We start from the raw sequence: 18720 nt of genomic DNA, 5'->3' as shown, positions 1-18720 counted from the left end.
CATTCCCAGAAGTTTGAGGAAACCTATTGTTTGGGGGTGAGGGGAAGTCATTTTAAAGTACATTTGCCTTTGTTCCTTTGAAGATTAACTTTGGGAGAGGATCTCAGAGAAAGCAGGCTTCCATAGTTCTGTCTTTTCATTCATAATAATCTGCCTTTCATTTTACAAGCGGGTAGACCTTGAGGGGAGTCGCATGGAGTTCTGGAGGTGGGTGATTACAGAACAGAGGATGCTTTCTCACCAAACTTGGTTCCTGCACTCGGCTTTCCTAGGCACGGAGTGTGCGCTTTCTGTTCCAGAACCCTGCCGCACAGGCCAATAGGACAAAATCTTACCACTGCCGATTTCTTGAGTGGAAGTTAGTGCATATGTACCTTCCGAAAAGCTTGGATTTGCTGACTGCTAAACTAATAATCCGGAATAACTGAGGTTAGATGTTCTGTTGGACTGACAACGAATCTGCCCTTTTACAAGTCACTGAAAATCCTTTTTTTTTTTTTTTTTAAGAACAGACTTTTTTTTTTTATTATTATTCGACAGAGATAGAGACAGCCAGCGAGAGAGGGAACACAAGCAGGGGGAGTGGGAGAGGAAGAAGCAGGCTCATAGCGGAGGAGCCTGACGTGGGGCTCGATCCCAGAACGCCGGGATCACGCCCTGAGCCGAAGGCAGACGCTTAACCGCTGAGCCACCCAGGCGCCCCTGAAAATCCTTTTTTTATGTAAAGTTGGAGGAGCAACAGTTGGATGAGCAGAGGCCTTGAGTCACAGTACTGCCTCCCTGCCATGAGCTCCTCTGAAGGCTTTCACCCCTCTGGGCCTCAGTTTCTCCATCTGATAAACAGGGGGACAGAAAACGAGATCTCCAAGCTCCCTTCCATATCTGTTATTGTATGTCATGTTTTCATTTTTCTGAACAGGCTAGTCCATATTGAGAAGAAAATGAAATGTAATTAGATAGTTTGTTTATAGGATAATTATAACTCGTTACATTACACGACAGTTCATTCCAGGAGCCATTTTCTCTTGTATAGAACAGGAGTGGAAGAAAGAATTGGGGGGGGGGGTCATGTTGAATATTTGCTGATGGAGAAAGTTTACTGAGAGAAAGAGGAACCCTCTGCCCACTCAGCCCCATCACAACCCAGCCTTTGATACCTTCAAAAAGCTTATTCCCTTGAAATATGCCTCTTTCATCTAACATTTAAATAAAAGGGAAGTATCTGGGTCCCTGGGTTTCTAGTAATTGGGTCTTTTCTGTGGTCAAATAGATTGGTTTTATTGATTTGTCAGGGGGCAAATGATGATGAGGAAAGTAGGAGAAAGGCAGAGGGTACAGGAGGGGATGGGGGAGGTACCCGTTCTTGATTTAGGTTGGACAGCATCTGTACAAGACAGAATATCGGCCAACGTGTGGACGATCGGACAGGACTCCAGATGCCCAGCAGGCAAATTCTCCAGACAGTGAAGCTACACGTGGCAAAGACCATGGCTATGTGCAGGGATGACCGTCTAAACTGGGACACCTTTGAGAGCAAAGGAGGGTCCCATTTATATTTATTTTGGGACAGTAAGGGTAAGTTAGGGATATCCCAGGCAAATTGAAAGTTATAGCCACCCTGGCTATATCTTCCCCAAAACATATTGCCTTCTCTTCTTGGTTCATCTCAGGGGAATGGGAAGCTTTTCTCTGTAGTATTACTGAGGAACATGGAAGGTTCTAGAAGACTTACCTTGGTTCTGTCCAGTCAAACCTCATTGTGTAGTCCACTGCTAGGCAACATTGCCCTAGCCTCCTGTACATTTAGATGAATTCAGGGGACTAAGTTCTAGTCCGTGAAATGTGTGCGGAAGTAATGAGCATCATTTCCAGGCCGATGCCACAAAAACAACCTATGCGAGCTACCCCATGCTGTCCTCCCTCTGGTCTGGCGTCCACAGCATGGTGGTCTGAATCCGTGTAGTGCAGACAGCAGAGCTACAAGGCAGAAGGAGCCTGGGCCCTGTACTTGAGAGCCTGACATCAGTCAGGAAACCCAGTTTAAGATTTCACATGTGTGAGAAATAGACTTGTCCTACGCCACTGAGACTTTAGAAATTACCTGTTACAGCAGGGAAACTAGCGTTCTCATCACTGGCATTATCTTAACTAATCCGCCTCATGAACGTTCTCCTCAAATACATTAAAAACCTCTCTTTCCTTCTCACTGAACTATAAGCCTCTCCAAAATAGAAGCCCAGAAAAGGTGGTCAAATGTAGATTACGTCCTAACCATTTTTTTTGGATTGGCTTGAATTGAATCTTATTGAGTTGGATAAAAATGAACTAAATTGTACATAAAATGGTAGTAAACTTCAGAGATGGTAAAGCTTACTTTCATCTGGAGGGAACATGGAAGATTTCAAGGAGAAGGTGGTCTTTGAGCTGATGTTTGAAGAATTGATTTACTTTGGATATGTCATGAGGAAAATGATATTACAGGTAAAAGAAATAGCATGAGCATTTGACACACATAAACAAGAGCAGAGAGTTCAGTCTAAGACCTAGAGTCAGTCAGTGAAAAACAAATGTCTAAATTTAGTTCCGTTCAAAGTATTTATTGGGGAACCGTTCTTGCAGGAGGACAAGCCCCTGAAGAGACAACTTAAGAAGATAGTATATGTGAGCCAGAAGTATGTAATAAAAGAGAAAAGACCCCCAAACGAGATTAGATTAAGTTTAAAAAAATAAAAAAAATAAAAAAAATAAATTAGCCACACCATACAGGGCATGGAAAGCCTCACGGGGACACTTGTCCATTATTGTGTAACCACTGGGAGCATTGAAGGGATGTGGTGGTGATCGAATTTGGATATTGCTTTGTAAAGAGTTGGTGTCATTGAAGATTTTTGAAGGGTCAAAGAAAGACAAGAGCAAAATATTGCTCTAGGAGGAGAAATCTTTTTTTTTTAAGACTTTATTTTTTTATTATGTATTTGAGAGAAAGAGAGGGGGACAGCACCTGCGAGCAGGGGAAGGGGCAGAGGGAGCAAATCTCAAGCAGACCAGACTCCATGCTAAGCACAGAGCCCAATGTGTGGCTCTATCTCACAACCCTGAAACTGTGACCTGAGCTGAAATCAAGAGTCAGATGCCCCTAGGAGGAGAAATCTTAATAATGGGGTAGGTGCGGGACAGCAGCGGGGAGCGTGGAGATGGGGAGTCCTGTGATTAGGCAGCTGTAATTGCCCATGTCAGTGATTATGGAGGACTTGTGCTTGGGTATTATAAATGTATAGGAGGGAATGGATTAAAGCTAGAGCAGACGTAGAATCAAGTTTTAATTTTTTCAGTATTGGAGGTGGGTATGGATAGGTTGGGATTAGTTTCAGCTGTGAGTGACAGAAAATATCAAAGAAGATGGAGATTTCTTTCTTGTAAATGTAGGCAGTGTAGGAATTCCAGCTCCCTCTTTCTTGTTACTGGAAATGAGGCTTTTGCTTCATGGTTTGAGATGGCTGCTTGAGTCTTGCCATCGTATGCACAGTGTAGCCTTCTGAAAGGGGTGAGAAGAGGCACAGCATTTCCCTTTAACACTTCCTCGAGCTAAGATTGCATTGGCCAGAACTTAGTCACATGTCCACACTTAGCTACAGGGGAGGTAGGGAAATGTTGTCTTTATTCTGAGACATTTTCCTAAAACCAGGGCTTCTCTTGTAAAGGGAGAAGAGGAATATGGATATTGGGACATTATTATTACTGTGTTTGATATAGGGGCAAAACACAACTGTTGGGACCGTGAGGTTCTGGAAAATAGCAGCGCCCTATTGAGTGAGCCGCTGAAAAGATTGGATGGAACTGAGATGAAATGTCTGGGGGAGGAATAGAAGTTTCCGAGTCCTGTCATTGAAGTAGTAGCTAAGATAGGGAGAATGATCAAGTCTTTCCAGTTACAAGGCTCCAGGTAATCCAGATTCCAAACTTCACTTTCATTTTTGTTATTTAAATAACGAAACTCTAGTTCGACTGGTCTGGACAGCTCAGATATGCTCCGAATTCACAGGCTCCACCACTTAACAGAGTATATGACAGCCCCTGTTATGTACTGCGTGGTCAGCAGACACTCAGTGGGTCAGAATCTGAAAGAAGGACAAAACAATGTTGAGCTGCTGATAGATGAGAAAAAGAAATTAATAAAACCACCCTGGCCTTTTCCTCAGGTTTGCATCTGACCCTCTGTCCCATCAAGGCTAATTGATCGCAGGGAGTCATTTCGTCTGCTTTCCCTGCAGCCCACGGGGCATTGGGCTAGGCTTTGTCCCAGCAAATAACACAGGTACCCCATGTGAGTTTCCAGAATGGGTTGTTTTCCTGCTTCAGGTCTGGGTTCTGTTTCCTCTGCAGGCTCCTTGCTGACTGCACTTTGACTTGCAAATGTCCTAAGTGTCCTTAGGGGCTCCTGAGCTCTCTCCTGGCAGGGCTGTCTTTTTCCTTCTATGACTTGGCTCACAATTTAGAGAATGGGAGTATGCAGATCAATGCTCCTTTAGGCTGTGATTTTTTTTTTAATTTCAATCAGATTTGAGTGAAATTATGCCATAACTTCTGATTTCTTCTTTGGAGCATTTTCTACTTTTTTCCTTTTATCCTTTTGCTAGATTCCCATTCTGCCTGTGGTTGTACCCTTTTCTCCACCAGTGCCACCACCACTGACATCAGATAATAAAAGGAGTGGGTGCCATTTATCGTGCATAAAGTATTGTCTTTTTTTAAAAGATTTTATTTATTTATTAGAGAGAGAGAGAGCATGAGCAGGGGGAGGGGCAGAAGAAGAGGGAGAAACAGACTGAGCAGGGAGCCTGATGTGGGACTGGATCCCAGGACCCTGAGATCATGACCTGAGCCGAAGGCAGAAGCTTAACGCACTGAGCCACCCAGGCGCCCCTAAACTATTGTTTTATATACATCAGCCTATTTAGCATTTCTGACAGTCCTTCAAGGCAGTTATTCCCAATGTGCAGATAAGGACACTGAGGTGTTTTGTGTGTGTTTAACTGAGCATTTTAAAAGTGAAATGATTTGCCCAGAGGGACACAAAATTTAGTAGTGAATGTGATTCAGCTCCGGGATGCTCCATATTCTCCATTATTTCACACTGCTTCTCAAAAGACACCAACCACACTGCTTGTTTCTTTTCATTTGACTTAGACTTGCTGATTTCAAGCTTAAGAGAGAGATGAGGATCTCATTCAAAGCTAGTAGTTTTGATTGAAAGTTTTGTATGAAATGAGATTCATCCCACAATTCACGAACTCACTGATTTTAAGAATCACCAGTTGTTTATCAACTGCAGTTTAAAAAGTGTTTCATGGTATCAACACTCTTAGTATTCAGAATACAACACACGTACATTCTCCTTGATGTACGTGTGCAGAGTGGCGGGGGCAGGGTGAACATGGGTGTGGACTTGAAGTTTTGGGGTCTGGAGTTCCATCCACCTGTTTTAAAACATAGACAGAACCTACTACCAAATCGATCTATGATATTTATGGAAAATACATCTATACCTGATTCCAAGATAGTAAATAACAGTAAAAAAATGGAATGCAAAAGGCGTCCTGACTTTAATGAAATGTTCATCACAAGGATTTGTGACGGAAGAGAATCATTAGACAGCGTTACAGGGTTTCTTGATTAGTTTCTTATTTGTAAGAAGTCAAATTGTTTTTAAATAGCTTAGCATTATTCTGTCATTATTTATTGGTCTTGAGGTTACCCCAATATTTCTCTTTAAAAATAATCACTTAGAGGGCCGCCTGGGTGGCTCAGTCCCTTGAGCGTCCGACCCTTGATTTCAGCTCAGGTCATGATCTCAGGGTCGTGAGATCGAGCCCCGCATCAGGGAGTCTGTGTGAGGATTCTCTCTCTCCTCTCCCTCTGCCCTTTACCCCGCTTGCACTCTCTCTCTCTCTCTCTCTCTCTCAAATAAACAAATCCTTTTTTACAAAAAATTATATGAAGAAATTGCTGAAGCCATGAGAAGACCAAGGAGACGTGACAGCTAAATGGAATGTGGGATCCTGATGGGATCCTGGGAACAGAGAAGGGACTTCATGTGACAAAGGTACTGATGAAGCTGATAGTGACACTAAAAGAGACTAGGTGTGAGTATATGTAGGAGGTCTCTATCTTTGTAATTTTTCTATGAAACTAAAGCTATTCTAAAATTTATCTATCTATCTATCAGTCAAGAGAAAGTAAATAAAGATACAAGGACTAGCACCAGACTACCGATTTTCTCTCCTGTTTCTTTTTTGTCTCCACCCTTAGTGGCCTTTCCTTCTCAAGGTCATCTCAGATTTTCCTCTTCAACTTCTAAGTATTGAACAACCCAGAGCTCTATTCTCTGTCCCTTTTGGTCTCCTCTTTAATGTTCACATTCCTCTTGATGACCTCTTCTAAACTCAAGGTTTTAAATATCACTGATATGTCAAAGAGTCATAAACGTATATCCCATTTTGACTGTCTTCAGAATCCATGTTATATCTAGCCACCTACCTGGCATCTCCCCATAAATGCTCACTCACCATCTCAAATGGAACACTTGACTTCACTTCATGCTCCAAAGATACTCTTCCCCCAGTCCCCTTTGTCATCTCAATAACTGTCAACATTGACTCACTCAGGCCAAAAAAGCTAGGAGTTCTCTTTGATCTGTGGTCTTTAACTTCCCTCATTCATTCCATCAGCATGTTCTCTTCACTCTTCCTTTAAATGATATGGTAACCATCCACTTCTATTTTCACCAACCCAATCCTAGTCGAAGCCACCGGATCACGACCTAAATCGTCAGCCTCATCTGGAATCTCTCCTTCCGAGCATCTACCATGGTTCACCCATAGTGGCTACCTCTCATTTCTTGAAAAGCCAAACTCCTTTTTGCCTTCCTAGGGTCTTGAATCCACCTGAAATACCAGTGCTGTTGATCTTTGTGATACCAGATCTTTTTTGTCATTTAAATCTCAGATTGTCATAATCTGAAATGCAATCTTAAGTGTCCTTCTGGTCACTTTCCTATTATCTTGTCCTAATCTTTAATTATACTGCGGAATACTTTCTGTGCATAACGTTCTCCTTCTAGTTTAATTCAGTTGCTTTTTTCCCCCTCTCTCCCTCCAGTAGAATACAAGTTCTTGGAAAACAGAATGTATGTTCAATGCTTAGAACACTGCCTGACAATTGTAGGTACTCAGTGATGTTTGTTGAAATAATGAAAGTGGCAAATAAGAAATAGACACTAACATTCTGAAATTCAGGGATGTGAGGGATCACAGTGGAACTGAAGTGATCAGGGAAGGTTTCTTGAAAGGAGTGGGAATTGGTGAGCCTTTGAGAATTGAGTAAGACTAGTCAAGAAGAAGTAAGAGGGAATGCCAGGGGGGAAAAAAAAGACTAAATAAAGCAAAGGTGTAGGAAGAGTAATAAACATGAATACTTGAGGACAGCAAGTAGAGCAGAAATTTTATAAAGATTATGAGAAATGAGATCAGACTGAGTGGTAAATCCAAATGTCAGAGATTCTAGAACACCAGGCAAAGGGACTGAGCGTCGTCCCTATTAGCGACTTTTCCCTCTTGTTGATTTTTGACTCCAGCTACATTTGAGCCTCTTAACTGCAATCTCATTCTAAGCATTTTAGGTGAAAGTGATATAGTCTGTTTCACCACCAGTTTTTTTCTTTTCCTTAATCTCCCAATGCACATACAATTTTGATGTCAGCGTGCTTGAATCTGGCCAAATGTGCAAGGTGATTCTAGCTCATATACATTTCCTGGGCTTGATTAGTCCGTGTGTGGCCCAGTTAGCCAGTGCAGTCCGTGCTCTGAGCGTTCTGTCTAGTTTTCGTGGTAAATGGGGGTCATGTAGGGTAGAGGGAGAGAAGGGAGTCTCATTCTTGTCTCACAAATACAAAAACGTGAAGAATGACACAGATGTAAATACTCACAGATATGGTATCACCCCCACCCCCACCCCCACCATAGTTTTAAATGAAACACATTGAGCTAAATAAAAGAGTTTGCTCTGGCTTTCATTTCCCCAGGCAGAGTGTCAGCTCCGGGTGCTCTTCCATCTGTCAAGCGAGTGTGGGCCTGTCCACCAACTTGAAACTGCTTTTGTCAGCATTCCCATTGACCGCAAATACAGGCATCACACAAACAAGTCTTTGGACGTAAACTAAAGTCTCCCAAGGATTGTTTGAGCGGGACTGCAATTTCGTATCACGTTTGACTTCACAACAGCATTTTTCCTGCATTCATCCAGCTTTATTGGGCACCTCTTATTGGTGAGGCTTTGCATAAATAATGGGATTTCAATAAACCTACCCTATGTAAGCACCTGGGGAAGAAGATTATGCCTGACGGGTCCAATGGGTGCCACACAATGTACCAGGATGGTCATTTACATTTCTCCTAGCGGTCCATGCTCTTCTCGATGTTCCTGCATCCCATGTAAGGGGCCTAATCGGCCACTAAGGTAAAACAGATTGTGTTGGGGATAGAGAATGTGATCCTTCATGTCCTGCATCCAATAATAGCAGGACTTTTTTTTTTTTTTTTTTTTTTTTTTTACCTTCCAACACTTGGTTTTCTACTGATCCAATAGGCTCAGAGCCTCCTTCTTTATGTTACCTCCTTAGGCAGAGAAAAGGGGTTTCTTAAGGAAACTATGCTGTTCAGAGCTCCTCATATCCCATTAAAACAAAGTAACATAGTAGTACCTGTAATCTAAGTGTGTCTCCCCTATATTTGGTTCCGTCTTCCCTTGTCATAGACCACCTGGCACAGATAACGTTGCACTGACCAAGGGCTTGGAAGTGCATTTTTGCCATGTGCATGCCTACAGTTAGGTGCATTTAGACGGGAGTTTCCTTAGGCAATCTCCCTTTCCTTGCGGGAGCTCTTGTGAAAGCTCTTCTGTACCATCTTGCACCATTTCCCTCCCCACCACACCGGGCACTCTCATTGTTGCTCTTGAGTTTTCTTTTCCATGAGGTCAAGAGACCACTGTAATTTCCACATGGAGATGGTCCAAAGTTGTGTTTTCTCTGAACCCAAGGTAGTGATGGGGGTTGAAAATACAGAGAGAGGAGAGTTGCAGAAGTTCATCTCAAAATGATGTGAAAGACTTTGCCTGTGAAAATATAATTCCTTTATCTATGGACACATATGAGAATCCCAGGAGTTATGCAGAAACAGGCTTTATAGGCTTAAGAGAAGGGTAATAGGGGTTTTAGGAATCAGTCAGTTCCTTTATGACTGTTTGAAAAACCCAGTGGGGGGGTGTGGGCAGTGTTTATAGGAGAGCCCTACAAGTTTGGTGGTTTAGCCCAATGGAAATGGTGTGTGTGGGGAGCCATATTGATTTTTTTTTGTAGACTCTGGTGACCAGTTCCAGGGAGTTGGGGAAAGATTTAGTATCCCATGTGCATTCTACAGTGCTTTTTGATCAGATGCTATTTACCTGTAATTAGAAGCTCATCTCTTTCCAAATTCTGATTCTCCTTTTAAAGTAGCTCACTTCTCAACATTTGCGTAGGGAAGCAGAACTAGACGACAAACATCATTGCTAGCGGTAAGATGGGAATCAACCCAGTGCTGCTCGCCACAGGCTGAATCCAGCCCTTGGTGTGCGTTTGTAAATACCATTTTATTGGCACACAGCCACAGCCATTCACTTGTATATTGTATATGGCTGCTTTTATGTGACAGTGGCACAGATGATTTGTGGGCACAGGGACAGGATGGCCTTCAAAGCCTACAATATATATTATCTGACCATTTACAGAAAAAGTTTGCTGACTCTTGTTCGAAGACACCATCGTTCTTTCTTTCTTTTTTTTTTTTTTAGTGGCATCCCTTCTCTGTTCGTCCATTTCCTCAACTCCTCAAGAGGAGATTGGAGCAATGAATTCTGTGTCTCTTTCCAAATCCCGAGAGTCTGAGTTTTCTTTTGAAACCCACAAGTTCTCAAACTGCCACAACGAAAAAAGGAGAATAAAATTGAAATATGTTTTCCTTACTATCAAGAGAGGGGCCCTTGCTATGTATATCACCTCATCTGGCCGTGATGACAGCTTTTACTGTCAACACAATTTTTTTGATTAGACACCTGGGTTTTTCCCAGGGGCTGGTTGCACGTTAAGTCAAGAAATCCAATGCACAGGCAAAGTGCCGCAGAGGCTAAGACTGCTTTCTGTTCACCTGTTTGCTCTGACGAATTCTCAGCCGGCTCTGCACTCACTGGATATCAGATGTAAACAAGATGACCCCGCAGGATCTGGCTGGGAAGGTTTAAAATGGAAAGCCCGTTCTTCTCCTGGTGCTCTGTTGCAAACAAGCCGCTCATGCTTACTGTGCCAGAGCTTTAACTATGTTTTTGTAAGCTTTTATTTATTTGTCAGAGAGAGAAAGAGAGAGAGCACACAAGCAGGGGGAGCAGCAGGCAGAGGGAGAAGCAGGCTCCCCACTGAGCAGGGAGCCTAATGTGGGATTCGATCCCAGGACCCTGGGATCATGACCTGAGCCGAAGGCAGATGCTTAGCCGACTGAACCACCCAGGCATCCCTGTGGCAAAGTGTTAAATGAGGTGCCTTTTCAATGTGCTGGCCTGTCTTTCCAAATCGCCCAACAGTATGAGGCCAGACGGGGCATACAAAGGCATTCAAAAACACATCGTATAAAACGCCTTCCTTTTCTTCGCCCCTAGCCTGCAGGTATCCTATTTTGTAACTGGTAGACAGCAAGTGGGCCCAGCTCAGGCTGATTGATTTTTGCAGGGTGAGTTTGGATCCTTCACAAGGCATGTCAAAGAAAGCAAACGGAAACTCTGCAGTTCTCTCGTTACAACAGACTTCATTCAGATGGTCTGCTTGTCTTGCTGCCTGCCAAACTTACATAATTTCGCTTCTGAATGGATGGGCCAGCTGAAGGATCGATGACTGGGCATGAAGGGAGGGCAAGACGTGGTGCAGCTTGTCTGGATGGCACAGAAGCTTGCGGTGATACTTCTGTCCGTTGCAATACTCATAATTATCCAAGGACTTCATTTTCTTCTGTTTAAATGACATCTCCTAAAACAGTGCTTTGGTCAGATTGATAGGTCTTCCTTATAAGGGGCCTCTGTGTGGGGGGGGGGTGGAGGGTGCCTGTATGCGCAGAGAGAAGAGAGAGAGAATATGTGTGTATCCAAAAATCTGAAAACTTAGTCATTTTACTCAGGATTGTATTGGAATTAGCTTCCCGTTTTGTCATCTTAAGAGCAAACATCTTTGCTTTCTCTTTCTTCCTCATTACTTTTCCTTTGGTGGAAATGACAGTTTCTTGAGAATATGGTCAAATGGCAGGAAAAGGAAAAAATATTGAAATATGTAATGCGGTGGCATGTGATGTAGACACTGCAATTCAGATATACAAGGAAATGTGTCTTTTATCTATTTAGATAAAATAGTATCTTCTGTTCAACATGATGCTTTATCCTCGCTTAGCACAGGTAAATAGTGCTATAAGTAATCCCATTAGGTCGTGACTGTCAAGAGGGGCATTGTGAGATTGTTTTATTTTATTTTTTTAAAGATTTTAGAGGGGCACATGCACCCCTATGTTCATAGCAGTAATGTCCACAATAGCCAAACTGTGGAAGGAGCTGAGATGCCCTTCAATAGATGAACGGATAAAGAAGATGTGGTCCATATATACAATAGAATATTACTCAGCCTTCAGAAAGGATGAATACCTACCATTTGCATCGACATGGATGGAACCGGAGGGGATTATGCTAAGTGAAATAAGTCAAGCAGAGAAAGACAATTATCACGTGGTTTCACTCATGTGGAGCGTAAGGAATAGCATGGAGGGCATTAGGAGAAGGAAGGGGAAAATGAAGGGGGGAAAATCAGAAGGGGAGATGAATCAGGAGAGACTATGGACACTGGGAAAGAAACTGAGTGTTTTAGAGGGGAGGGAGGTGGAGGGAAGGGTTAGCCTGGTGATGCGTATCAAGGAGGGCACGTATTGCAATGAGCGCTGGGTGTTACATGCAAACAATGAATCGTGGAACACCACATCAAAAGCTAGTGATGTACTGTATGGTGACTAACATAACAAAAAAAAAAAGATTTTATTTATTTGAGAGAGAGCAAGAGAGAGGAGGAGAAGGGAGCAGGGAGAAGCAGACTCCCTGCTGAGCAGGGAGCCCAATGTGGGGCTTGATCCCAAGACTGCAGGATCACGACCTGAGCAGAAGGCAGATGCTTAACCAACTAAGCCACCCAGGTGCCCCTTGAGATTGTTTGAATGAAAGGTACTGCATTTAGTACCCACTTGGTAGTGGGTCAGGGCTGGCAGAGAATATGCTCTGCAATGTATTTGACAGTTTTAAACAGTGATACATTGTCCCATGTCCCAGCAGACATTCAAGTGAGTGAAAAACTTTTATTTATCTGAGCTTATAAACTCCATGTTGATATGAACACAAAGTATCTCTTACATAGTTTTAGTATATCCTCTTCTCCAGCAATGCAAGTACTGTGTATATCAAGGGAAGATGGTACTTTATTTTGTTCTGAACTTTGCCAAGGGTTGTTCTGTATTTTGGAAGATCACACCACTGAGAGCAATGCCACTTGTGGATTGTGGCCTCTCCAATACAGTACAACTGTATTATTTTTTTTAAGGTTTGTTCATTTATTTGAGAGAGAGAGAGAGTGAGAGAGAGGTGGAAGGGTGGGAAGGGCAAAGGGAAAGGGAGAGAATCTCAAGCAGACTCCTTGCTGAATGCAGAGCCCAACACTGGGCCCAGTCCCAGGACCCCGAGATCATGACCTGAGTTGAAATCGAGTTGGACACTCAACTGGCTGAGCCACCCAGGTGCCCCCCCAACTGTATTATTTGTAACTGTTTCAATCAAATATCCAACTTCTTCATTCTTCTGGTGTATCATAACCAAGTATGCATTTATTCTTTATATTATAGGTAAAGCATTATATCATATTGAATGGTTTTTGAAATGTTGTGTGTAAATTAACAGTCAACAAGCTTTCTCTGTAAAATACAACGTAGGAAATATTTTAAGTTTTGCAGGCCAGTTGGTCTCTGTCACAATTATTTAACTCTGCCATTGTAGTGAGAGAGCAGCCATAGACAATATGTAAAGAAGTGGAGCATGACTGTGTTTTAATAAAACTTCATAGACATTGAAATTTCCGTTTAATATAATCTTCACATTACAAGATAGTCTTTTTTTATTTATTTGTTTTTGACTACTTAAAAATGCAAAGCCTTCTTAGCTTTTGAGTGGAACAAAAACAGTCAGTAGATCATCTTTGCCTAGTAGATGATAATTGGCCAATTTCTGTTCTAAATGCATCATGCTCGGGGCGCCTGGGTGGCGCAGTCGTTAAGCGTCTGCCTTCGGCTCAGGGCGTGATCCCGGTGTTATGGGATCGAGCCCCACGTCAGGCTCCTCTGCTAAGAGCCTGCTTCTTCCTCTCCCACTCCCCCTGCTTGTGTTCCCTCTCTCGCTGGCTGTCTCTCTGTCAAATAAATACATAAAATCTTAAAAAATAAATGCATCATGCTCAAGCATACACACTGAAATATATATTACTACAAATTACATTTATTTCTCCTTTACATCATAGCACTATGTTAATTGTTTGAAATGGATATGTGTAAGTACTATCAACAAAAATTTTTGTGAAACAACTTGGTAAAAATATTTCATGTAAAACAAATTTTTGAGTGCTGTGAAGATCCTCACGTGTAATAATGAGATACATGCAAGAGAGTGTGGCTTCTCATTGTGGTTTTGATTTGTATTTCCTTGATGCCAAGTGATGTTGAGCACTTTTTCATGTGTCTGTTGGCCATTTGGATGTCTTCTTTGGAGAAATGTCTGTTCATGTCTTCTGCCCATTTCTTCACTGGATTACTTGTTTTTTAGGTGTTGGTTTGGTAAGTTCTTTATAGATTTTGGATACTAACCCTTTATCTGATATGTCATTTGCAACTATCTTCTCCCATTCTGTAGGTTGTGTTTTGGTTTTGTCAGCTGTTTCCTTTGCTGTGCAAAAGCTTTTTATCTTGATGAAGTCCCAATAGCTCATTTTTGCCTTAGTTTCCCTTGCCTTTGGAGACGTGTCTAGCAAGAAGTTGCTGCGGCTGAGGTCACAGAGGTTGCTGCCTATGTTCTCCTCAAGGATTTTGATGGATTCCTGTATCACATTTAAGTCTTTCATCCATTTTGAGTTTATTTTTGTGTATGGTGTAAGAAAATGGTCCAGTTTTGTTCTTCTGCATGCAGATGTCCAATTTCCCCATGACAATTTGTTGAAGAGACTGTCTTTTTTCCATTGGATATTCTTTCCTGCTTTGTCAAAGATTAGATGACCATAGAGTTGAAGGTCCATTTCTGGGTTTTCTATTCTGTTCCATTGATCTATGTGTCTGTTTTTGTGCTAGTTTCATACTATCTTGATGATTATAGCTCTGTAATATAGCTTGAAGTCTGGAATTGTGATGCCACCAGCTTGGTTTTCTTTTTCAACCTTCATTTGGCTATTTGGGGTCTTCTCTGGTTCCATACAAATTTTAGGATTATTTGTTCCAGCTCTGTGAAAAGTGTTGGTGGTGTTTCGATAGGGTTTGCGTTAAATGTGTAGATCGCTCTAGGTAGCGTAGACATTTTAACACTATTTGTTCTTCCAATTCATGAGCATGGAATGATTTTCCATTTCTTTGTGTCTTCCTCAATTTCTTTCATAAATGTTTTATAGTTTCCAGAGTACAGATCTTTTATCTCTTTCGTTAGGTTTATTCCTAGGTATCTTATGGTTTTTGGTGCAATGAGATACCACCTCACACCCATCAGAATGGCTAAAATTAACAAGTCAGGAAACAACAAATGTTGGAGAGGATGTGGAGAAAGGGGAACCCTCTTACACTGCTGGCGGGAATGCAAGCTGGTGCAGCCACTCTGGAAAACAGTATGGAGGGTCCTCAAAAGTTAAAAATAGAGCTACCCTGTGACCCAGCAATTGCACTACTGGGTATTTATCCAAAAGATACAAACACAGTTATCTGAAGGGGCACCTGCACCCCAATGATTATAGCAGCAGTGTCCACAATAGCCAAACTATGGAAAGAGACCAGATGTCCATCTACAGATGAATGGATAGAGAAGATGTGGTATGTATATACAATGGTCTGTTACTCAGCCATCAAAAAATGAAATCTTACCATTTGCAATGACATGGATGGAACTAGAAGGTATTATGCTAAGTGAAATAAGTCAGTCAGAGAAAACCAATTGTCATATGATTTCACTCATGTGGAATTTAAGAAATAAAGCAGAGGATCATAGGGGAAGACAGGGAAAATAAAATAAGACAAAATCAGAGAGGGAGACAAACTGTAAGAGACTCTTAATCATGGGAATCAAACTGAGGGTTGCTGGAGGGGAGGCGGTGAGAGGTGAGGTAACTGGGAGGTGGACCTTAAGGAGGACAGGTGATGTAATGAGCACTGGGTGTTATATTACAACAGATGAATCACTGAACTGTACCTCTGAAAATAATACTAATACACTATATGTTAATTAATTGAACTTAAATAAAATTAAATTAGAAAAAAAAGAAAGTATGGCTTTCCCAACAACTACCTCTGAGAATAAAGAAAGAAGGCTGTATTTGCAGTTTAAATTGTTTAAGACAGGCAACAATCCTGATTGGATAAAATCTGGTGAGCTTCGATAAAACTCAGAAATTCCTGTCTTTGATAAGGAAAATCAATCCTGGCTTATCTCGAATGCAAGGTGGCTTATCTCTGTTAGGTGGTGTCTGCAGTTCAATACTGTGGGCTTTCAGATACGTGTATCTCTTCCAGACTTGGGACATACTTCCTGGCCAGCAGAGTGAGGCCGAAGTTTAGTGAAATATCAGAGTTGTTTTTATTTGTTGTAGGATGTACCGCCTGTGAGTTTTATGTAATTATCATCAAGGTGAGCATGACAAAATGTTTGTTTCAAAAATGCGCCACTGTAGGAGTGTCTGGGTGGCTCAGTCAGTTAAGCATCAGACTCTTGGTTTTGGCTCAGGTCATCATCTCAGGGTCCTGGGGTTGAGCCCCACATCAGACTACATGCTAAGCACAGAGTCAGCTTGAGATTCTCTCTCTCCCTCTCCCCGCCCCCCCCCACCAGCAATAAATAAAATCTTTTAAAAAATTGGCCCTGGTCTGAGTACCTTAGGTGAATCTGATCTCACAGATTTCTAAACCTTTGGCATTCCCCTCTTTCTCCTCTGACAACCCTCCAATGATCTGGGAAGGAGGGGGAGGGTGGATCGTGCATATCAAGGCTCAGAGGAAGCATCAGAGTTGTTCTGAACCAGAGACACGTCCTTCGTCCAGCTACTTGGTAAACTTTCCAACCATGTAACTCTTGATCCTCTTGATCTGGTTTCTTAACTTGGTCGAACATAAAGAATTCCTGGCGGATTTCAAATCTCCTTGTCTTTCCCTAGTGCTGCAAATACCTGGAGTCTCTGTTGACTCTTCCACTTGGCTCCCTGGCTGGACAAAGCCTCTCCAGCCTATGCTTTGAGGCCACTTCTCCCTTTGCCTGCTGCCCCAAAATAGATGCACTGGCCTTCCACTCAGCCGCCTTCAGGATCGTCCTCAAGGGCTGCGGGAGCTCTCTCCATTCTGCATGGAAATGGGGTACTGGGTCACCTGGGGTACTCTGATGCATCCCAAGCCCTAGATTGATGCTGGGCAACTTGAAAGGTGGTATCTTTCCAGATCCTTAAGTAGGTTCTTTGTCCCTCTTCTGTTTGTGTCTTAATACATCAAACCCCACTGTCACCTCCATAAGGAGTGGGTTTCTCTTTCACTCGTCCTGTGTCATAAACCATTCTTCATCACAGAGCTGCAAGCCTCAGTGGCCGTAATGTCATAGGCAGAAAAAGTATCTTCCCTCTACTATGGGAAGACACTTGGCACTAAGCGATTGCAGTTCATATGGAAGCTAAAGGAATTTGGCAAATCCTCTCTCTATGCAAAGCTGTGCTTTCAAACGCATTGTCTTGGACCATGTTCTGTAACCCAGAATGATGCGTCTGAAGGAGACTGAAAAAAGAACAGGAATTAAAGGCAATGAAAGTCAAGGTTTAACATTTGCTGTATACACTTGCCAAATTGCAGATGCGGTTGAAATCACCTTATTTTCTTGCAGGGTGACTGACAGCTGAGATGTGTGGACGCCTTTACTACTGAACCGCATTCACAAGTGTGTGTGCACTTTGGGGCGTATGCCCACATGTAATAGAATCACCCCAGATCGCCCACCCACTGTCATGAAGATCAAAGATTATCCCGAGGTCTTGTCAGCATGAGCTCACAGATCCCTATGCTATGTCCAGTTTCTTGGGCTTTCCACGTTTTCTCCCTATGATGGCCAAAGCTCTCACCATGATGACGTATATTCTTGTTTTCATTTTTCCAGGGCCTGAGGAAAGCTCTTCCCTCTTCTAGCCCAGCCCTTTTAGCAAATGCCATACCTCCTCTCCATTCCTAAGGGGTTTGTGCACCCCTTGCCTGGCTTGTGGATGGATCAGCCTGCTTTCCTCAGTCCTAGTGGAGGGTGTGCGTGTGCATGTGCATGTGTATACGTGTGCACGTGCGTGTGTAGGGGCAGGTGCAGGAAAGAGGTGGAGTCAGAGGTAGAGACAAGTGGCAGGGGAATTCAAGTAGGCTTAAATACATAATTACTGTCTATTTCCCTTCAATAGAAATCTACCAAGTGCTTTTTTATAAAAACTCAGTGACAGTATATTTACAAGTTAATCTATTTGAAAAAAAAAAAAAAGAGATGGAAGGTGGCTGCTGCATTTTGTAGGATGACTTGTGGGTGGGAGAGGGTTATTGTGTGTATGTTCACCCTTCTTCCTTGGCCAGGACACAGGGATGCTTGGCTAGCCTCTCAATGTCTCTTTCTTTTTTTCCCTTACAGCTCAACAGAATTCACCAAAAATCCATGAAGGCTGGTGGGCGTACAAGGAGGTGGTCCAGGGAAGCTTTGTTCCAGGTAAATACACATTTATTCTTTTTCTTTTATTTTTTTAAGGAAAGAATTTGAATGAAATTTTATTTCCAGAATTTTGCATTTGCTGCATGGCAAGGAAGGTATCGCAAGGAGTAGCAGTATCTTTCGTACTCGGTAGATGTAAGACTTTTCCATCAAGGGGATGTTTGTTCAAGAGTGGCGATTTCACCAAGACCCCCTTTCTGCACGGGAGCCTACATCCCAAGGCCTTTCCCTCTACAGGTGGCTCTGCCAGGGAGAGGGCCACGGAGGACTGAGGGTTGAAGCTCTGTCTGTTGCAATTTGATTAAGCGAGAAAGAGCTTTTTTTTTTTTTTTTTTTTTAACATTAACTAAATGGGAAGTCTGGAAGGGCTGACCATGACAGTGAGGCTTGCTGGGTTGCACGCAGTCACTGACGTCACTGCAATAGCATCTGTGGTCAGGACTTAGCAGATGGGGCCAAGCACGGGCTCAAAATAACGGGCGGAGTGGATGCTGTCAGCATGGGGGTGGGGGGAAGAGAACTGAAGACAAATTAGAGCCAGAAACATACCATGGCTTTAGTGTCAAAGGAAGGCGGAGGGTCCTTGTGGTCCCCCAC

At 42.7% G+C, this 18720-nt stretch overlaps 1 protein-coding gene across 3 annotated transcripts in view; it reads left to right on the top strand.

Moving 5' to 3' along the window:
* The window catches only part of CA10 (carbonic anhydrase 10), a 483725-nt gene that overhangs the window by 63545 nt on the left and 401460 nt on the right, over positions 1-18720 (top strand). For all 3 annotated transcript variants that reach the window (XM_008687829.2, XM_040640851.1, XM_008687835.2), the window contains exon 3: positions 18046-18120. In XM_008687829.2, the coding sequence (XP_008686051.1) occupies positions 18046-18120 (75 nt within the window). The remainder of the gene's footprint in view (positions 1-18045; positions 18121-18720) is intronic.

Source organism: Ursus maritimus, unplaced genomic scaffold (genome assembly GCF_017311325.1).
Source record: "Ursus maritimus isolate PB19 unplaced genomic scaffold, ASM1731132v1 scaffold_24, whole genome shotgun sequence".
NCBI lineage: Eukaryota > Metazoa > Chordata > Mammalia > Carnivora > Ursidae > Ursus > Ursus maritimus.
This window is presented reverse-complemented; position numbering and strand designations above follow the sequence as displayed.